The sequence below is a fragment of the Vidua macroura genome, chromosome 8 (genome assembly GCF_024509145.1).
Source record: "Vidua macroura isolate BioBank_ID:100142 chromosome 8, ASM2450914v1, whole genome shotgun sequence".
In the NCBI taxonomy this organism is placed as follows: Eukaryota; Metazoa; Chordata; class Aves; order Passeriformes; family Viduidae; genus Vidua; species Vidua macroura.
The window spans coordinates 12,965,428-12,987,795 of record NC_071578.1 but is presented as its reverse complement, the minus strand read 5'-3'; the positions used below and the strand labels follow the sequence as shown (position 1 = coordinate 12,987,795).

Here is a 22,368-nt window from a genome sequence, read left to right as displayed (position 1 = left end):
GGAGGAAGGGAGGCTAAAAGCAGCCTGGGACAACAGGAGTAGCACCCGGTTGTGAGATGTGGGAGTGTCTGAGACTCTTGGCTTAGTATGCAAGGGAAGACTTGATCCGTGCTCAGCCGTTCCTTGTGGTGTTGGGAGCAGGGGAGGGGGAGGTTCATGTGGCTTTGCTTCAGAAGTAAAAGAAGTTGTGGTGCATAAAATTTCCAAGGAGGCGAGCTGTGTTTGGTTTAGTCCATTGCAGCCTGGGCTGGCTGAGTTGGCAAGCCCTGCTAAGCTTTCACAGCAAGGCCCAGAGAGGATTTTCCTCCTCCCTTGCTTGGGACCCCAGGCACAGCAAAGAGCTCCAAGGAGAATCGGTGGCTGAAAGCACATTACTGCAATGCAGGGGCATGTTGCAAAGACAAGTAAATGGAGGAACTGTGGAGAAGAGGAGACATGGCAGGCTTTTCCTTCTGTGGACTTTTTCCCTCTCTTAGGGTAGAAATAAGAGCCTTAAAAATCCCAGTTTCAACTCTGCAGCAGCCAGAGACTGACTTCTCTTGAGTCTAAGCTTTGGTGCAGTGAGAGCCCAAACCTGCAGACTAAACACAGTACCTCCTGTTTATATCTTGTGGGCTGGAGTGGAGCATGTCCAAGGTGGGACAGGCCTGAGAGCTGCTGTCTATCAGCCCCCGCTGCCCAGGCTGAGCAATGAGCTGAGAGTCACTGGGCTCTGGTGGAGGGTTAGCAGATGACAGGAGTTTGGCATGTGCCAGCACCATTCTGACCAGACAGGTGTCCGTATCACCACCACAGCTGGTACTCAATGGGAACTGTTTTAGCAGTCTCAGCAGAAAAAGTAAGGAGTCATTAGACCAGAGAGATTGTACACCCCATTTCTATCAACAGTCTTTCCAGGTCACGTTTGAGGCATGTTAGTAGGGGAAGCCTGTCCTGCTGCTGCCCATGCTCTGGGGATGATTAGATTATTTCATTCTCCAGAGCTGTCAAATTGGCACCTTTCCCAAGTACTTGGATTTTTTTTTTTTAATTTAAGTAACATTTAATTAGTTCTAAGAAGCTAAATTCTATTAAAGGTCTAAGCATGTTAGGCTGGTTTATTTCTGAACTCCTTCCACTATGTAATGTATTGTTTAATAGGGAGATTGCTTTTACTCAGAAATGTACAAACATATTCAAGAAGTCCTCCTTGTTAACACTAGACTCCTGTTTATATGCTAGTTACTGTGGCAAAGTCTCTGATGTGTAACACTTGAATTAACATTACACATGATCAAAGGCTTCCGTGGTTCCTTCTTCCACTCCCCCTTCCTTCAATGCTGTGACTGCAGAGCCCCCACATTGCCTCCTAAGCACCTCTTCTCTGCTTTCCAAGGGCTAGATATTCCAGATGCACAGGGAAAGGCTGTGCAGGAGGTGTCTGGCCCACGTTGGAAGGTTAAGGATGCTGATCATGCAGACAGACTCTAACATAAACTGCCCCACAATGACATTCGTATTTGTGGTGGAGCGTCCTTGGTCCAACATCTGAGCTGTGCCAAGTGTACAATTCATTACAGATTGACCTTGTTTGTCTCTAAAACATTCCCAAAGCAAGGTGAGGTTGTGCGTGTGTTCTTTCTCCCTCCCTTACTTTTGTTCCGACAGATGATAGAGACGCTGTGTTGAAATGTGTTACTGATCAAGCCTGTCCCAATAAAGTTGCCTGAGCCTTTAATACATATTAATATTATCCTGGGGTAGTTTGTGTCAAAGCCTGTCAGCATGCATCATCCTTTGGGAATTACCATCATTAAGTCTCCAGTGATGGGAGTCAGGACATGCTTCTGCAAAGCTCCTCTGCTTTTATGTGGAGCTCTCTGCCCGTCTAGCACAAAGCAGGCTGTTCTCCCTTCCTGCCTTGCTCACCTGGACTGCTTACTCTCCCCAGAGGGGAGAAGGAGGTTTAACTCTACCTCCTGCTGCTTTAGGCAGTCATTGTTCTAGGCAAGAAGATGACATTCAAGCCTTTGATCGTGTGCAACGTACATGTTACGCATCAGATACTACTGCAGACTCTGACATACAAGCCACTACAGTGCAGTAAAACAGACCTATAGTTAAAAGAGTCCTCGTTAACTGTAAAATCTTGCACAGAGAATGTAAGAAATATCTCTGCACTTTAGCCTTGCCCCTGTTACACATGTATATTTCAATGCAATATCTAATTGAAGAATCATACATATTTTTAACAGAGTGTGCTTGCCTCATTCACTGCACAGAGATGCAGTGTGTTTGGGGGATGAATCAGGACCATGGAGTAGACTCTTTCCTATAGGATTTCCACTTTGTTTATTTGTTAAAATTGGAAAGTGTGTAATGAACGAGGCAGGTAATTGCAGAAAAATCACAGTAGTCTTACAGTGAAGCCTGTTAAATGTTGCCCTGGGTCCTGTTCCTGCCTTTACTATTCTTATTCCAGAATCTTAAGCTAAAATGTTCTCACCTGGCAAGTGACTTTGTGTTCCTCATTTTCTGGATGCGCAGCTCAAGACCTGAAGTTCTCAAGATCTGTGTCCCAGCAACAAGAGGAGGTCAGGAGGAATTCTCTTGTGCATACCTCTGTGCTACACAGGACTAAGTGGATTGGAAGACAGGGATCTGCAAGTCTTGAGAGGGGCACTCACAAGAAGTAGACATTCAGATTCAACATTTTCTTCACTCATTTTCCTATATCTGTTCAGAAGAACATTCTTCCGGTCATCCTGTGAAGAATGCAATGCATTCAGTGCTTGCCAGGCATTCCAGCTCCACAGATGAACAGCAGAAACAATTTCAGGAAGAGATTAAAATTTGTTCTTGCAGGTCAGGAGAGAGAAAGGATTTCTTTGGGGTAGGGATTCAGCCTGGGAGCTGTGGTCAAAGACCCATGTTCAGCTTCCTGCTCTTGGATGTTTTCTCTGTGACTTTTAAGTCTCTACTTCCTTGAGCCTCCATTCCCCATCTTCTGTATGGAGGGGAGCACTTCCCTGCCTTGCAGAAATGTGAGGCCAAGCACGTCAGAGGCTGAGAGAGTGGTGGACAGTAAGATTACGTATTTCCAATGTTAGCCATGCTGGCAGTAGTTGGATGGAGCATATTAAATAAAGGGAAAGAGAGTAGGAGAGAATGGGGAAGCAAGTTGAATGATAATGAAAAGAAATGATGACTAATGCTGCATTCAGTGAGCAGAACCATCCTGAGGACTGAGCAGGGCAGAGGTCTTGCTGGAGAAAAACTGCAGGTGATCCTGTGATTACAGATTTGTTTCATGAGACAGACATGCTGGGGCCAAATTAACGTGGCATAGTTTCTGTGCAGCAATTTCCAAAGTTTTGTATGCCCAATGTCACTCGTCTCTGAGTGCAGAGGGTATTTTTTCCAGGTAATTTACTTGGGTTTGGGACTAACCCTGTTAGGCAGGTGGAGGCTATGGATCATTGGCATTTGGCACCCTCTGATTCTAAGCACAATGTGAGTGTCTCTGTGTGAGCTGAAGAGCTCACAGCAGTAGTGGAGTGTTATCCTATGACACCAGGCACTGCTGGGGGGCCCTCTGCTTGCCTCCCATGCCAGTAGGTTCCCAATGTCCATCTGACAGCATGTGGATGTTAAGGTTGTGGAAATGGGGTTCTCCAGACTCCTTGCCCTTCGTTGTCCCCAGCTTTGGCATCTGATCTGCCCTTCATCCTGTTTTTCTGTGTCTCTGTCTTCCCCTCATCCTGGCCCGTCTCTGCTTTCCACTCCTCCCCTTCATTCAAGATGGAAAATTCCTTCTCCTCCTCCTCCACATGGTCTGATTTCCAGCAGAAACAAGAGTGCTGGAGAGTTTCCCTGCCATTAGTCCTGATGTGCCTGGTGACATAGCAATCCTTCACCTCTCAGAGGAATGATTAGAGGAAAAATCACTCCTTAACTATCTCTGCCCTATTTTGGGGCAGAGCTGCTCTGGGCTGGGATGTGCTCCATGAAGAAAGACTCTTCATTTCTCATAAAGGCTATGGGCAAACAGTACTTTCAGAGACTTCTGACTTAGCAAAGCATTTTTATGATCAGGAGAAAGACTTTCCCTTGTCCTCCAGAGCACTCATTTGCTAATCTTCATCACCCTCTTCATAAGGGGTTGTTCTCATGCCAACAAAATTATCATATGAATTTGCTAGTACTGTCAAAATAGACTTTTTCCAAAATACCTCTCTCAATTCCTTTTCCCCTTTAGAAAAAAGTCAAAAACAAGGCATCCAGCATGGAAAAATAAGTTGAGGCTTAGGACAGCAAGGTCAAACCTTTCATAGAAAATGTTAAATGTGCCTGTAGGCAGGATAGGTACATGGAAGCTGTGGGAAGCATCCAGCATGCAGGAGCTATCAACATGTGCTATCTATGCTGGCAGTCACAGCAGAGAGGGGATTACTGTGAGCAGGGTCATGGGGGATGATCCATTCTTTTGGTTTGGCAACCTAAGTGAAAAATCTGGGAAAGAAGATCAGACTGAGCCCAATCTTTAAATATTTTCAGTTTTTCTTGCTGAAACAAAAGCCTTAAAGAGACCAAAAGCTGAAATAAAATCCTTTTATGTTGAATGAAACCAGAAATAAGAAATACGAAAGTTTTCTTCAATAAAAACAGGAAAAAATTCTGGTTTTGCAGAATAGGGCTGGAGGTGTTAGAAGTTTGCCTTCTCTAATCAATAATTAAGGGATATTATGCTCACATAGGATGTGAGAAACTCATACTTAATTTCTTTTCTTTAATTTGAACCCCTATTTCTACTTCTTTGCTTTATGGGCACCACAGCTATAGGATATTTTGGTTCTTCCTCAGCTCTTCCAATTGGAGTTGTTCCACATCATATAAAACACTGAATTAGTCACAGAGACAGAGTGCACAAGAGAATGACTTTGTTCCGGTAGAGTCAGGACATTCCCCTGGAAATGAGCACATCTGGTTCTTCTCTCTGCTAGACCACATGTTAAATCATTTATGCACATTGGCATAATGGCAGCAATGGAGGTTCAAAGCAACATTTGAAAGAGCTACTCTGATGCTGAAGATACTCACTTGTAAGTGGAAGCTATGGATCATGTCCTCTCTTGAAGACATAGGCTTGATTTTTGGTCTCCCCACATTTGAATAGATGTGTTATTCCTAGCACGGCAAGTTTAGGAACACCCACAAGCTGGTTTGAGTTGTGTACAACTATAGCCTGCTCTTCTCCAAAGCAGTTTTATGTGTCTACTCATGAAATTATCTTTCAGAATGTTATGAGTGGCTTCCCCCAAATTCCTGAGCAGGTCTTAGAAATCTAAGCTAGCAGCTTTCCAGTAAGTTTATTGTGTGACCGTGTGACCCAAACACTCCCCAAAATCTTACTGCATTATCCCATTGTGTTCTTCTCCCTCACAGCTGAATGAGACATTTAATCTAGGATAGAAATGCACCGTTAGAACATGATGATCCTCCCAGTGTCAACTCTCCTGCAGCATGTTCTCTAGTACTTTGTCCAGGCTAGTTTTGGATGAGTCAGGTTCTTTCATCCTTCTTAATCTGACTGACTGTCTATCCTGCCACCTAATACCCCTCCCTTGCCATTCAAAGGAGACTTTGATTTTGGCTACTTTGTGTAGGTTGTCTTCCACCCACTTAGTGCATTCCTTGAAATGCCTGTCCGTCCTTTGCTTTTTCTCTCTGAAAGAATTGGATTTGCCTGTTGTCTTGGCTTCCTTGCCAGCCCTTTCCCCAGATGAGCCAAATTTTATGTATTGAATCAAAGAAGCCTTGTCTGCACGATAGATCTCATCAGTCTGGGCTCTAAGGAGCTCAGGTCCTCGGGATCAGCCTTGTGACTGAGAATGTCATTAGAAGATCCCACAAGGTCAAAATCTTTCAGTGTCATTCTATATTTCCTCTTCTGGGATTGTAACATCATGGTGTGAAGCAATAGGGTTCCTGAGGCATCTGTGAGTGGATGTTTCTCTTTTACAAGGGGGGTTGTGAATCTCCTGGAAGAGCAGCAGTGGAATTTCCCATCAGAGGTGTTTGTTTCAACACTGGTACCTTTGAGGCTGTAGCGAGAGCTGTGATGGATTCAGGCAGCAAGGTGGTCTTTTCAGACAGTGTCAGGGCTGGCCTGATGTAGAAAAAGATGACAAGACCTCTGCCCTGAACCACTTGCAGTGTGAGCAAAGCAGTGCAAAGAAGCCAGGTCAAGGAGAGAGCAGAAAAGTGGGCTGGGGGTGCCTGTGGCACAACACAATCCCCCCCATCAGGGATTTTATGGTGGAAATTTCACTGGGAAAGGCTGACACAGTTTAACTTAACTTTTTGCTGTGCTGACCACAAGAATAAAGCTGAAACATTTTCAGGACAAAGGACTCATAAAAGTTGCCGGATATTTGCAGATGTAACAGATGATTTGGCTTAGGATACAACTGTCCCACCTGTTCCAGGCATAGCACCCAATGGATGCACAGTTTCTTACAAGGGTTGGTGTGGTTTACATAAGGTTTATTGCAATGTGTCCTCACCTTCTCTGGCTCGACATATAAACTGTATGTACTAAGTCCAGAACTAATAAAACATGGTTTCCTTTCTTTGACAAACCGGCTAGAAGAGCAACTTGCAGTGTTTAATGCAAACAGAGCAGTAGGGCAAAGTGTGTGATTGTTTGGTTTTTTCCTAGGTAGTCAAGAAAATTGAGTATTATCAGTGAAAGCCTCTGCTTCAGTGTAACTGGGCCATTTGCTTGTGTCTTGCCCTGGGCACAGCATGTTTACTTAAGTTGGGCAGAGGTGCAGCTTGATTCCTAGGTGGGCCTCTGAGAGTCTTCCTTGATCAAAGTCTTGCCAGCTGTGCCAGGCATTCAATATTGGTGTGACCTCTGTCCCCAGGAACCTTTCTTGAGCTGAGAATTTCAATCCCTCATGGCAGTGTTAAAACCTGTAGTGAGAGATGGGGTGTTAACTGTGGAGTGGTACCTGTAAGCTGACTATAAAGTCTTTAATGTTTTACTAAGCACCAGGTGCTTTCAAAGTCAGCTGAACTCATCTGGAGCCCCAAGATCTTGTGTACATTTCTAGATTTCATCCGTTTTCATATACCTGCAGCTGAGTACCTGTAACAAGTCATGATACAGATTTCTCAGCCAGATGTGGGTATGAAAACTTCAACAGAAAGCTTCAACACAAACTCCTTCAGGTGACCCGTAGGTGAGCCCTGTGGATAAGAAGCAGATTTCAGCAAGCTCAGGTGAGACTTGCCACGAGAGGGAGACAGCATGTGTTCCCTGAGCACATCCACCTGAATGAGACAGCCTAGCCTGGTGTTCTGAACATGTTTGGACACTTACAGCTGTTAGTGAAGTGGTGAGAACCCAAACTTTGTACTTCAGTTGTGCGGTAGGTACCTGTGATAGAAAACAGGGACTTATCTTCTGGCTGTTATCATCTTCTGAGCATCTCTAGCATCACTGAGTGCCACAAAACACAGAGCAAATGGAATCCAGATCTGCTGACAATGGTTTTGCACATGTCCAGGCCTCTCTAGGTCAGGTCTGGGAGATCCTGGTGCAAGCAGGACTGTGCAGCACCCAAGGAGTTGTTTCAGATACCTGCAGCTGGCTGGCAGGGCTGTTCACTGTTCATACTGCAAACAGCCATTGCACAGGCTGAGCTGAACCCTGTGACCAGCTTCAGCAGGCTGGGTGTTTGCACAGGGCTGTGAAAACACAGTGCTGCAAGGCTGGGCTGCTGCAGCACCCAGGACACCTGCTCAGGACTGCTTCTTTGCTTCCTCAGCACCAGCTGAGAGATTTCATGGGAGAAGAGGCTTGTTCAGTGCCCATGGAATGGCTTCATTTGCCCTCCAGATTGTGTCAGCTTTTCCCATGGCTGCAGCACAACAGTGGGCCTCTGTTTTCCTTTGGGAAGGGAATAAGCTGCTTCATCATTGTGATCTCTGTGTAGTGTCCTGTTGATAAGATCAGTCAACAGCATCAGAGGAAAACTCAGATTCAGTTCTGAAGTATAAAGTGAGTGAGGCCTATTTGTTTAATTTGAGCTTCTAAGGTTTAAATCCCAGAGGAAATTAAATTAGGTGCCTAGAGCAATGGCAGTCTGTCATGTTTATTTGCTGGGAATGTCACCTTTAATATCATGCACATACAACGTGTGTGTGTGTGTCAATGTAATGGGGTATCATACTGTGCAGGAGCAGGCATGCTACAAGAACTGGAAATGTGAAATACTGTGAGTGAGGGGCGCTGAGATAGGATTGGATTTATTTACAGCCTTCTCCATAAGACTCACCAGCACAGAGGTGGTTTAGCTGATTGCAGGTGGGGATGGCAGCCTGCTCTATGTATGAGCACAGGCATTAGTGCTCCTGGGCCGTTTTGATTGGGCTACTTCTAACAGGAGAAATCTTGTCTAGACGCGACTTCAGGATGACAATACTTCTTGCTTCCAAGCCCTCTTAAGCAGTTGGTGTCCTGCTGGCACATGCCTTCCCCCTGCATGCTCAGGAGAACCTCAAGAGTGACAGTTTCCTGTGCTGTGGGACCTGGCTGCTTGTACATTTGGTTACACCTGCACTTTGGAGTCTCCCTTCTTCCCCAGGGAGGAAGGCAGGTCAACCCAGCAATGTGGGGTAGTAGCATTTGGGTTGGTTTTTTTTCTGACTTGGACTGTTAAGGACAGGCTCTGAGACACACACTGTGTGTGTGAATGTCACTGCAGCAGTTTGTCACTGCAGCCTGTGACATCTGCTGTCCACCAAAGTTAACTGTCCATGCAGGGCTCACAGAAGGCACTGCAATCTTTCCTCACGTGCTGCACAGAGCAGGCTGCCATTGATTTGAGCCCCCAAATGCAGCTGAACTGAGCTGTGGTCTCCTATCTCGCTCCACTTGTCAGACCTTTCAGGGAGCCAGTTCAGCTCAGTGCCTCAGTGGAATTTGTGCTTTTTTTTTCAGCTGGATTACCAAAATTCACTGAGAGAGGGAAGTGAACTGTGAGCTGTAGATGGGCTCAGCCATCTTAAGGCATTGCACCCCAGATTCAATGCTAGGCACAATACTCCATGTAGGTTTGTCCCTAGCCAAGACCTGACCTGTTCCTTCCTTCATTCTCTCCACCCTTTGCTGTTTACCCCTGCATACACTGTCTTGTCTTCCTACAGCCTCAGAGCAGCTGGCTGCCTTGCACACGTGGCTCCCATTTCTCTCCTGCCTGTGGCACCTTGGGAGTGCCCAGGGGTCTTCCTGCTGTGCTTGTCTTCTAGTCTCCCTGCTAAAGCTGCAGCTCCTCATTCCTGCTCTCTCACCCATCCCAACCTCTGGCATTTTTGCTCATCCGTGGATGGCTGAATATTCATTTCCTCCTGGCCTGATTGCTGTGAATACCAATTCCTCCTCCTTTTTCCGGCTGTTCTGTAGATTTTGATGTCTGCCAAATTGTTTTCATTCCCTCACCCCACTGCAGACTGCACCTCCGCAGAAAGCGATCCTCTCCGTGCAGAGCCCCAGCTCCCCACCCAGCCCTTCCTCCTGAGCTGAGTGATCAGGTTGCCCTCCTGCCTCCAGGAGGGACAGACTTCTCCCTCCTCCTGCAAACAGTCAGCAAATGAGTGTCTCCAGTTCAAGAGGCAGAAGAGTTGCAAGCCCCTGCAAGGAGACTGCAGCAGTTTGCGGTGGCACTGCGTGTTTCAGTGCAATGCTCCTCAGCTTGCCAGTCTGCAGATTGGTGCCAGGTTGCAGAGTCCTGTCCAAAGCAGCAAGCTGCTGGCTCCAAGCTGAAGCTGAGTTTTTTCAGGCTCGAGGTATGATCAGAAAAGCCTGGTAAAGGTGTCTGCATTCATGCTGAGCAGCTTGCTCATAAACCCTGGCCTGGAGCCTGCTGCAGGTTGAAGCTAAGTAAAGAGGGGAATGTAGTGGAGAGGGGAGGTTGTGTTTCCATCATCCCCCAGGAAATCTGTGTATAGTGGCAGCAGTGTGGCAGTGTTGAGGGGAGAGGACTGCAGACACCTTGGATGTGGATTTAGTGGTTTTTGGATCTCTTGTCTTGCCCAACAAAAGAAGAAGGGGAGACCAGAGTATTCAATTTCTCTTTCTGTCCAATAGTCCTGCTTATCTGTTGCCAAAATGGAGCCCAGAGGCTTCCACTTGCCCCTGGCATCCTGGCAATCACTCGCTCTCCACTGGTGTTACTGGCCCTAAGCAGCCAGTGGGCACAGGAAGTTGGCTTCCTGCAGGGCAGTGGGACAGCCTGGCTGCCCCTCTTCCAGATGTGAGATGGAGAGCAGTGCAACTGGCCACTTAGCTCCACCACTGTTTGGTGCTAGAACAGTCCGTTCTCTGGAGCACAGGGCTCATGGCTGGGAAGAACAGGGAGAGGAAGGGTGAGAAAGGGGACATGGGAATGGTGGGCTCTTCTGGATGGAAAGTAATGCCAGAGAGGAGGAAAGGGTGGACCAGAGGAAGGAAAGGAGGAGCAGGGGGAAAGAAACAGACCTGTAGGCTAAAATGGAAATAATAATCCACTGGATGCTGCTGCAACCTAACTCCCAGGAATGCTGCTCCAAGGCCCCCTCACTGCGTGGGGATGTTTGCCTGGTCCTGCACGGCTGTCTCTGCTCCTGTGCCAAACCAGCTGTCCTGCCTGGAGCTCTGGCCTTTGCGGCTGTTGTGAAGAGGGCAGGATGTGTTTGCTTTTGCCTATCACATGTTTTTTTTAAAGAGGGTGGGAGTTCCTCTGCTTGAATTCCCAGGGCTGATTTCCCCCATCATGTCTCTGGTTTCTATGACATGGGGGACTCCATGAAGCTGGGGTTGTGGTCCTCATCCAGGACTTTTGACTTGACAGCAGCTGCTTTCTTGGACTGCTTCATGCTTGCCAGCCTGGCTCTGAGATGAGCCAAAAGCTTTCCCAGCACAGGCACACAGGATGGGCATGTGCCATCACAATATGGGGGTGCCTTGCGTGGGCACCTCTGGGAGCACTTCCCATACCCAGCATCTGGTTCATGTGAACAATGTGATGTCAGGCCCTTCCCCATTCTCAGAGCACCAGCTCTGTATGGATCCCTGGCTCTTCCTATGCTGCTATTTCCTGATTAAACTGTGAGCTTGACTTCAGTGGATCAGATGAAAGTGGCTGTCTCCCACTGTCTCTCCAACAGTTGTTATCTTGACCCTTTTTCCTCCTTCCCCACTCTTTCTGTCTAAAGCAGAGCCTCTAATTTTAGACTAAGGGAGATAATTGAGGGTCAAAAAAGATTGCGGTATAATTTCAACATTTTTTTCAGTGGTTGGGGTGGCAGACAAAGTTAAGAGCTCCTTGCCCTCAAACCTTTGTATTGCGGTAAAGAAGGACATAGGGGAAGGAGTGAGTTGGTACAGTCTGCTCTGTGCAGAAGTCATGCTGTTCCTTGCAATTAGCTAAAACAAAGAGTGTAAAAGCATAAAATACTGTATTTCCTTTGCAGATCCTATTGACTGAAGAGTTCGTAGAGAGAATGCTGGAAGATTTAGAAGATCTGAATTCTCCAGAGGAAGTAAGGCTGCATCATTCCTTTATCTTCCATGTACTGTCCCAGAGAGCTCAGCCCATCCTGCAGCTTGTCTTTGATCCTCCCCTCAGCCTGCAGGCTGCAGCCCTGCCCCATCCATAGACTTAAGGCCATGCTAAGCCGTCACATCTGCTGTGAACTACTGAGGCACTGAGAGAAGAGATTGCAAGAAATACAAGACAGGGATAGGTATTAAGGGAGACTCTGTGTTTGCTTTCCATCAGCATCTTTTCCAGCATGGTATCTGAGCACCCCAAATGAAAGCAGTGCAGCCCCTGGGCCAGGTGCCAGGGTTTCCTCCATGCCATGCATAGATGTGGTCCTCACCAGCAGCTCCTAGCACATCACCTTCCCTGCTTTCAGAAAGGCTGAAAGTGGTGGTAGCACATATACTTTTGAACAATCTGTTGTATGGGCCTCCTTTAGTGGGTTTGGTAAGCAGGCAGGGCTGTTTCACATCTGCTACTTGGCTTTCACCTGCTGGCCCTGCACGGTGTGTGAAGGACCATCACCAGTCTGGAAGCATTACAGCAACAACCAGAGGGGCTTTATAAAGCTGGTACTAAACTTCCCACTGCCGTGTGATCTCTTCCTGGGGAACATTTAACACCTTCTCTCCCATGCATGCCATATAAATATTCTGCTTGACTTCAAAGATCAGTGGCAGAAATGACATGTAATATTTTTAATCCCATTTTTTACAGCTCCCTGCAGACTCTAAAGAAACTTTCCTTGGCTTGTAGAGCAGCCTTCCCATCCCTTGCTCTGCTCCCCTCCCCCCAGGAAAAATCTCAGGGCTCTAATTGTTTAATCCAGAGTTGACTTAATGCCAGAGTGTTCCTCACTGTGTGAGTGAGGGGAGCATGCTGCTGGCTGTGCAGTGACTTTCAGGCCAGCTTTTATCCAGTTAAACCTAATCCAAAGCTCATTTTTACTAGTGACATGGAAGCCCAGGAGCACTTTGGTTTGAAGGCCCTTTAGTGAGGGCTTTGGACGGCTCATGTTCTTTCACTGTCTGTTGAGGCAAAGAGCATGGCAGCTCCTGGCACAGCAACAGGGTGTTTGGTTCCCACTCACTGTGACTTTGCTGAATTAAAAAGTGAAAAACAAACAAATGCAAAGGATGACTTCTCCAAGAGGATTGCTTTGGAACCACTGCTGTTTATAAAAAGGAAAATACTTGAGATGAAATGTGATCTTTCAGCATCCAGATTCCTCCAAGGATTTGTAACTTGCAGGATCCAGGTCGGGCCAACTGAAAGCATTCCTCATCAGTCCTGACTGTTGCTGATGATGTTCATGTGGTAGAATGAAGCACTGTGAGGAGTCTTTCCTTTGCTGCACAAAGAACCACCTGTGTTAAGTGAAATTAAGTGAAATAATCTGTCTAAGTCTCTTTCCATGTTTTTCACATGTCCTGGACAGTAACTCAGAATTCCCTTGCCTGTGCAGGGCCAGTAGATTACATAGTGCAAGCAGTACACAGGGCTTGAGTTTATAAAAAAACTTAGATAGGACTTGAGCTGTTTGTTTCCTAGAGGATAACGAACAGAAGTTAGTGGTAGCCTCTATCCTGAAGAATCCTCCTGCTGTGCCCCCAGATCATGGATCATACCATGAACCACCAGTATATTAAGGTCAATGGATACCAACTGCAGGTTACCCTCATGGGCAGCTGCAAATGGAGCAAGGTCAGGAGCAAATTCATGTTAGAGACACCCTTGCTGTGGAGCAGGCAGCTGGAGGTGATCTCCTTTAGCAGGAACCTTGCACTGAGCCTGTGTTGGTGTCCATCAGAAACAGAGTGCTTACAGGAAGAAAGACAAATAATTGGAGAAAGACTGAGGATTTTGAGGTCACTGCTCCTTGTACCAGCTCTCTTATTCAAACAGCCCCTGGGAAGCCTACGGTGCTGCTGGCCTGGGTCTGAGGACTCTCCTAGGAGAGGACCACTGTATCCATAACTATTCTGAATTAGCCACCTCCAGGGCAGATTGTCACTGGTGGAGTTGGGTCCCCACAAGATTCCTCCCTGGGAGTCCCATCAGGTGTCAGAGAGTATCACAGGGCAAGGCAGTGCAACACCAGGTGCAGTACAGTTTTGAAAACAAAATGAGTGTGCAAACAGGCTTCCAGAGCTATTCCCCCAGGTGTTTTGGGTCCTCAGGTTGGCCATTGGGATTGCATAAAATGCCTATGCAGAACTGGTTGCCATTCAGCTGTGGATGGGACAGATTTGTGGCCTAAGAGATTCCACCCCACACCTTCACCCCCACCTCAGAGCTGTGTTTGAGAGACCTGTGTGAATGCTTGGGCACTGGCCATGTGGTTGTGAGAAGGGTTGGCGGTAAAGCTCCTTGCAGCTCTGTCCCTGAATGGTTGTGTTTGGGTTGATGTTGGGGTGACTTCCTAGCCCAAGCAGGGACATCAGAATGGGACAGGTGGACTTGCCTTGTTTGGGAAACATTAGCCACAGACAGTGCTGTGTAAACCAGACTGGGACAAAGAATCTCCCTTCTGTGTTTTTCAACCAGTGTTTGCAAAACAGCCTGAGCAGCCAAGTGCCTGTGTGAGCACAAGGCATTATGGGGCTCTGTGAGGCCTTTGTGCCAGAGGTGGGAAGGACTGCAGCAGGAATGCTGTGCAGGCACACTGGCTCTCCCCAGCCAGGGCAGCATAGTTTGCCTGTCACCAGAGAGCTCTGATGGCTCACCTACATTCCACTCTGAACGAGAAGGGGTTTGAAAGCTGCCCTAAGACTCCCTTTAAAGCAAATGTGGGCTCTGGGGGATGGGCTGGCTGAAAGAAGAGGGACATGGTTAGATAGGAGAGAAGACACTTCTGCTGCAAATCTTCCGAGATGTTGGGAAGGGGAAATAGTGATGGGAACAGAAACCCTCCAAAATTCATCTGACGAAATAAACAGCGCTTGGGCTGAGAGTTCAGAACTTTACTTTGGCAGCTGAGACAGGCCACATTATCTAATGTCCACTGCTGTCCAAAACATACTGATGGGGAAATGTTTTCTTAGTGGCCTCTTGTTTTAAAAAATAATAATAACATGGGGCTGCCCGCCTTTGCAACAATTTTGTTTTTTCTGTGCAGATTGCAGTAATATGCATTAACTGGTTCTCTTTACTGTCTTACAGTTTAAACTTCCAAAGGAGTACAGCTGGCCTGAAAAGAAACTGAAAGTTTCCATCTTGCCAGATGCCGTGTTCGACAACCCACTGCATTAGAGCTGAATTACACTATTCTAACAACTGGGAGAGCCAAGTTACTGTCCATTACCCAGTGACTCACAGGATAATTAATGCAGTAAAAACTCTGCCTGCAAATAAAAAGAGTTTGCTGCACAACCACTGCAAACAGAAGAGGAGCTACTCAGCACCAGCCCAGACCGAACTGAGCCCTTTCCTTTATCCTTCCCAAGGCTGAACTCTCTGGGAGCAGCCTGCGTATGTGTGAGTGCGAGTGAGAAATATTTAACTATGAAAATTAGTAGTAAGAATCCTTTCTCTCTCCTAGCTGCAGAACTCCCCTCTGCCTTAGCCCAGGGTGTAGACGCTCTGCACGCCTGTATTTACACATACATTTCTGCCAGGTGCGAGCCTATAATCCATGGATTAAATGTTCTTTACGTGACTCTGGAGTCCTTTTGTTAGCCAAACTTTTACTGACTGCAGAACTGTTCTTCCATGTGCTATTTTTTTTCTTTTTAGAAATGGAATGGTATTTCCCCTGTTTAAAGGAGGCCAAAAGCTCACATGCTTGAAGCTGAACAGATTTAAAGATGAACTTTCCAGTTCAGTCAAGAAAAACAAATCCAGATCCTCCCTGCCCTCAAATTAGGCATGTTTTAAGTGTTGGTCTTGGTGCTATTAGCTATGGTATCACTGCAAACAGAGGCAACTTTATTCTCATGCATCCTGTCCTTGTGCCTGAACCCCAGAGAAGGTCGCAACCTCTGGTTTTGCACAAGCAGGAGGAAGAAAGCTACCGGGGCGGGGGAGATCTCCTGTTTACAGTGTGTTTATCTTTAAAGAGATACTGTCAAGTATTTTTTCCTTGCTATTGTACAGAATTTGAGAAGCTAGAAAGAATCATTTGTTCACAGGGACAACTTCAGCAGCTTTGCAGGATCAGGGGGCTGCTTGAAAGCATATGAAGTAGAGATCTCTGCTGCCCTGGCACAGCAGAAAGGAGTCTCAGCCTCAATGAAGCCAGCTATTCTCCCTGTTCCAGCAGGGTTGTGCCCCAGTGCAGCTCCATTTTCCCCTCTAGCCTCACTGTGGTGGCTCTTGTTGCTGACCTTCCTCCTTTCAGGTGGGTTTGAACTGTAAAGCATCAAAACCAGTTTAAAAAGACATTCTCTCTAGATCCCTGTGGCTTCCTCCTTGGAGCAAAACGTGTGCAGAGGAGCTGATCTCTGCAGTGCCAGGTTGTGTCTCTGCATCAGCTGCTGGCCCTGTGGATACCTGCAGCAACCCACTGCAAGCTTTACCCCCTGCTGCTGCTGCAGGCTGTTTCTGATGCATATTCCCCAGCCTTCCTCTGCCCATTGTCTTTTGGTGACAAGTCTTCACTCCTTGTCAGGGGAGGTGCAGCTTTCCTTCCACCCCTTTCTGCCTACAAGATAACTGGTGGTTTATGCACAGTTGCTGTGTGATCCTAATACAAGTATAACAAAAGCTTTTAACACTTAACTCCCCTGATCAAACAGCAAAGTCCAGGAGGCCTCACAGTACTCTGGGGTTGGTTTTCTGTTTGTTTTCTGATTTAATTTCTTCCCAGCACAGTCAGCTTTGATGTTTTCTGCATATATTTGAGGCTGCTTAATGCTGGTCAAGAAGCAGAGCTAGGAGCCACAAAGCTTTCCTTGGACTTGCTACAGAATTTCTCTGTGGCCTCAGGCAAGTCACTCAGTGTCTCTCTGTGCAGAGAGGGTGACTATTGACTAGAGGGCTGCAGGACCTACCGAAGCATGCCAGGGTTTGCAGGGGAGGGCGTGCTTTGTGTACAAAGTAGTGTTTGTATTATTATAATTGTTTTTATATTATAATTTAAGGCAGGCCAAATGCAGGGTCCAACACTGCTCTGCAGAACCTTCCTTTCTGCAAAGCTATGAAAGCAATTTACATGTAAATGAGTTTGTCATTTTGTCTGAACTCAGAGGATCATCTTAAAATCCTGCTGTGAAAGAACAAACTTACAGATATCTGCATGTGCCAGCCAGAGTGATTTCTGTGCTGTGGCAGGCTGCATTCATCCGTGGGATCTCTTGGCCAGTTTTCATTGTCCTGGTTAGCACTAAGCATCCCTTCTGCACTGTAGATGTATGTGCAAGGGACAGCGTGGGTGAGAAAGTGGCATGAAAACCTACCAGTCCAGCTTCAAAAACGATGTGCCCAAGTGTCCCACCACAAGATAATGGGCAAACAGATAATTGTGGCAGTGGGGAAAAGACAAGGGCAGCATCTACAATTTTGTCCCAAAGCCATCCAACAGTAGCCCGTGGATGCTCTTGTACAAGCTTGCTGAGGGTGCTGCAGCAGAACTGGCCTGTTGCCACGATGCTGGCTGCTCTTCCTTGTTTCCAGATGCTAACTCTCATTAAAAGGAGCTTAAAATCCACATCTTGGTGGAGAAGGGACATTTGGAAGGTCAGTTGTTGCTATTCCTGCAGAGATCAGCACAGGGCAGAGAGAAGTCCATCATACCCTCTCTGGGCTCTGACACACATCTGGAAAGCTTGGGACCTCCTGCCCTATGAACTCTTTGAGCCTTCACGGCAGGGATCTGGTGCTGTATGCAGGGAAAGCACCTCCTCCAAGTTGGCTTGTGCTCCAGTTCTGCCTTTCTCATGCAAGTGTTTTCCTCACTGTATTTACTCTCATCAGATGCTCTGGGCTGGGTTTCCATTGACTTCAGAGGGAGCACGCTGAATGCATGTGATAATCCACCCAGTATCCTTGTGTGTGTGTGTGTGTGTATTTTTGTTCCATGTCATGTATTTATATATAGTTCTGTGTATTTGAGTTATGAACAGGTGGCATGCCAGAAATCTCTATTTCCGAGACACTTTTTCACAGATCTTTGCTGGTAGCCAGATAACAATTGAGGGGGGAAGGCTTGAAGGGAAGGAAGTGAAATCTTCCTATTTAGGTAAGGCGGGAAATATTAGACAAATAATTGCTAAAATAGAATTCTGTGTCTTATTGTTAGAGCAACTGTGAGAACCTGGTGAAAGTCAGCCCTTAAGCTCCCTGGTCTTGTCGCTGCCTCTCAGCAATTTATCTAAGAGTAAGAAAGTTGCAGTTACTCAGTATCCTGAAGAGCTGGGCAGCCACAGGACATCCCCTCACAATTCACATCAAGTTTGCAGCTGTGCCAAAGGCTTACTCATTGGCAAGTAAATGAGATGTGAAGTTTGGATATTTTCATCTTGGGGCAAGAGGACACGTCTGTGTGTGAATGAAATGGAAAAGAAACCTTTGTATTTTAGTCAGCATGTAGTTTGAAAGAGGGAAGTCATCAGTGTTAATAAATGCCACGGTGTTTTTCTAGCCCAAACCTGATGAGATGGTAGGACCACTGGTGCTGATTTTTTTCTCTATTGTGTAGAAGGCCTGAAGCAGGTTTGTATGGAACCAAAACCTGTGGGGCTTGTGTTGGCTAAAGACAGTGACCTGGATGGAAACGTAAGCAGCTGAGAAGCAGTGAGTACAGGATTTCTCTCTTTTGAAGAAATCTGGCAATGCAGGTCAATTCAGATATTTGGAAAGATGAAGAGCCTTGAAAATCCAGCATGTGACAGCAATTCTGAAACAGAAGTCTTAAAAGCCAGGGCTACTCTCCCTTTCTCTCAATTTCTGATTAAAAACAGGACGAGGAATGTATAATTTCAGTATTAAAGTATGTAGGGTGTGATCTGAACAGAGCAGTCAGTCTTGTAGCTGCTGTAACCATATTTTCAATGGCTTAGATGGTGCCTGCTGTGTCTAATTCTTCGAGGATAGTGTATATTGGTTTTACTCTATGTGGAATTGCCAGCAGTGATTTGAAATTATATTCTGAAGCTCTTCACTTTAAACATTCAGTTGCTTTTGCATGGCTTTTGAAATTACACCATCAGGTCATCAAATGGTCTTGGGAGAAGTAAGGGTTGTGTTGTTTTTCATCTGGGACCAGTAGAAATATTTTTTTAAAAAACCGAAAACACTTGAAAGCAATGCTTGGCTCTTCCCTCATCCTAGGTTGGCATCCAGAGTCCATGTCCTGCTTTTCCAGCTTGTACCTGGCCAGAGCAAGGCTGCATCACATCAGGTGGGGAGAAAAGTTTCAGGCCAGAGGAAGAACAGGGAGGGAGCCGTGTGTCCAGTTTTCCCCTAGCCCAGAGCATGGCCTTGTGCCTTCTGGCTCCACTGTATCAAGTCTTGGGCTTCAGCCCCTGCTCCATCTGGGCCAGGTGAGGAAGGGTTCCAGCACCAGGAGAGCCCTTCCACCTCCCAGGGACTGGGTGACTGCCCTCCTGTGAGAGAACACATTGTGCCTTAATTTTTCCTGTGAGTGAAGCTGCAAGGGCAGATGAATTGTTGGGCAACCAAGAATTCCTTTCTGTGCATCTGTCCCTATTAATAAATGCCAGCCTGTACAGCAGCCAGACTGTATCCAAAGCAATCTCAAAATCCACATTTGCCTATGGGGTTCACCTCTTAAGATTTTAAAGCTGGGTTTAAGTCTCTCGACCTAACAAACTCTGTTTCAACCTACTATTTTTATAACATTTTAAACATTTTTTTCTGTTGTGCAGTGTCTGCTTGTTCTCTCTTCTTTAAAAAAAAAAACCCAACCCTTGTGTTTGACATGAGTCCAAAATTTCAAATGGAGAATAGGCCTGAGGTTGCAAATGTGTTTTAAACGTGATCCCGTATCGACTTGTCTCTCAGGCAGTGAACCTGTCGTGTATCATGCTTCACCACCTCTTCATTTCTACCATGATTCTGTTTCCCCTAAAGTTGCTGACAGACCATAAAATCATCCTAAGTGGCACACCAGTTCACAAACGTCATTTCTAGTCTGCTGTGAAGGGGCTGCCCTGTCTCTTTCCCCTGCTGGAAGACCACAGCATCGTTCACCATTTGGCTTGTGGAGCCCTGATAACAAGAGAGGATCATCAGCCAGGAAGGGCTGCACATGGCAGATGTGGCTGGCCAGGGCCTGGTTGTTTTTAAACTGTCCTGATGCTGTGCCTACCCTCTTTAAAAAGAGGAAGAGAGAGAGAAACAAACCCAACCTCAAAAAGCCAGAAGAAAATTTCCTGCCGATTGTTGTGTTTTGCAAACACTGTTCTTTTCTCTTGCCCTCTCCCTCCGCTCCCGACGAGGCTGGAGATGAAAATGGCTCCTTTGTTCCTTTCCCTGGGGCCCAACTGCAGCAAAAGTGCGGCTCCGGAAACTCCACTGCACGAGCGGCGAGGGTGGGAGGGACCGAGCTGTCACCGTGTGCGGTAGGTCCCACATAAACACGGCTTGTTGACAATGCCCCGAGCAGGATGGGAGCAGAAGGGCTCTGTGGTGCTGCTGACGAGGTTCCTGTGCTGCTCTGCCGACAGAAGCAGGCAGGATGCAAAACGCACAGGGGCTGAGGAAGGGGAGGTGGGTGTGAGTGGCCATGTTGTCCTGGTGTAGGGACTGATCACAGGCTGGGGAGCTCTGGGCTTCTGGCTTTCCCCAAAGTGGGAATCTGCAGCCCCGTGGAAGCAGGCAGCATCCTGCTAGGGGCTCGTAGTGATGCCCTGGCCCCCACACTGGGGTGCTCCTTGCACCCTTCCAGACCTGCAGTCCTGGTTCTGTGAGTTTGGCCACGGTCATGCTCCAAACCCAAGTCTACTCTTTCAAAACCCTTCTCTTGTCCAGCCCAGGCTGGACACACTAACTTTTCCCTTTTTTTAAATGGATGGAGGTTTTGCCTCTTTCTGGGGACACTACTTGTTTTGTGTGCTGAATGGGAGCAAAGGCAAGGTTCCCAGGGCAGGGGACACATGGGTGACTGGGACCAGAGCAAGCCCTGACCTCTGGGGCTGCCCTTGCAGCCCTGGGGTGAACTTTTCTGTGCTTCAACTGTGTACGTGTGTGTGTGTGTGTGTGTGTGTGTGTGTGTGTGTGGTCTGTGGACGCAGGGGTCATGTGGATGGAGGAGCCCCAGGACACTCCCAGCGGGGCTGGAAGGAGCCTGTGTTTCTGTGGCCGGTGTACCAGTACCTTGTAGATGGCCTTTCTTCCCTCTCCCCTCCTCCTTTTTTTTAATAAAAAACAAACAGAAAGCTAAACTAGCAGAGGTTTTTAAATATTTTATATTAGTTTCTAATGTAAATTCTTACATTGTTATTGCAGTGCTGGGTGTGTTTCGCCTGCACGTGACTTTTTGTAATATTTTTGTGAATCACTAAACATTTTTTTTCCTCCTGTGTATTCTAAGTGCATTAAAGGTATTTGCAGAATTGTCAGTGTCCTTCTCTGTGGGCAGCACGGTGGGACCGACTGTCTCCTGCTCAGCTCTGTGGCTCCTTTGGCATCTCCTTCTCCTCATTGACACCTTCTTCCCTGCTCCCAGGGAAGTGGGGTCTCTTGGCCAAGTGTGGGAGGGAAAGGGATCTTTTGTTCCCCTAAAAACTCAGCAAAGTGACTGCTCCCAGGACCTGCCAGGTTCAGCATCTTCCATGAGCATCTGCTGGCAAAACCCCTTGAGTCAAGGCAGCCTGAGTGCCCTGACAGCCAGGGTTTTCTGTGCTCTTTGGACAAGCTGGAATAGGGAGTGCTTGCACGTGGGTCCAAGGATGCAGCCAGTTGGCTGAGGGATGGCAACCTTGTCCACCAGCACAGGAAGGAGAGAGCTGGGGTGAGTGTCAGGTCAGGTCCGTGTTCCTGTCCTCTGCCAAGTGCCTCCTGGCTTCAGTGGGATTTGTGGGGGTGTGGATGTGTGTGCAGAGACTGAATATGTTGGAGAAGAGACACAGCAAACACTTATGAAAAAATATTACTGAGCTAATGTTGCAATGATTTCCCAGTAACACAGAACGATTTTGCAGTAATCTTTTTACACTCCTCAGTAATAAATGCCTTTAAGGCCAGAGAGAAAGGGTGGAATATCGGGGCGGGGCGGGGGGGGGAAGGGAGATTGCAGTGCTCAGAGGAAGGATGACAGGGAAAGGAAAGGATGCATGGAGAGCCAAAATCCAGCTTTAGGCAGGTTTTGCACTTGCTCTTCGCAGGTGTTACCTCAGCCCACCCTGCATCAAAAGGGGAGCAATCAGCAGAAGGGGTTTCTGCAAGGATTTCTTTTCCTTTGAAGTTTGGAGTGAAAGCCATTCTTTTCCTAAGACCTCTCCTACAGCTGCATCCAGACACAAACTGCCCCAGCCCCAATGCAAAGCAGTGAGATCTCCAAGCTCTGCCAGTGCAGAACAGCCCCTGCTGGACATGACAAAGAGAACATCACTACAGCTTGGTAAGGTTTTGCCATCTCGCTTGAGGAAATCTTGGTGGTCAGTGGGGTTCCCCAGTGAGGTTATTTACCCAGACAGGGGCTTGGGAGGAGAGAGGCCACCCACAACTGGTTCTTTGGCCCAAGACCCCTTCACGCCTCTTGCCTTCCCAGTTTTCAAAGCATAAACAAGCACAGGGCTGCCTCTTTAGGACATCCCAGCAAAGACAGCAGAGCCAGACCAGCAAGGGACCCACGTAGTGCAGGGAACCCTCATCATCAGCCACTTGGTAAATTTAA

At 47.2% G+C, this 22,368-nt stretch overlaps 1 protein-coding gene across 2 annotated transcripts in view; it reads left to right on the top strand.

The window, feature by feature from the left end:
• SUFU (SUFU negative regulator of hedgehog signaling) overlaps window positions 1–21,085 on the top strand; it is an 89,836-nt gene extending 68,751 nt beyond the window's left edge. For both annotated transcript variants that reach the window (XM_053983665.1, XM_053983664.1), the window contains exons 11-12: window positions 11,500–11,568; window positions 14,733–21,085. In XM_053983665.1, coding sequence (XP_053839640.1) covers window positions 11,500–11,568; window positions 14,733–14,822 — 159 coding nt within the window. In that variant the 3' untranslated portion in view covers window positions 14,823–21,085. The remainder of the gene's footprint in view (window positions 1–11,499; window positions 11,569–14,732) is intronic.
• Window positions 21,086–22,368: the final 1,283 nt, after the last annotated feature.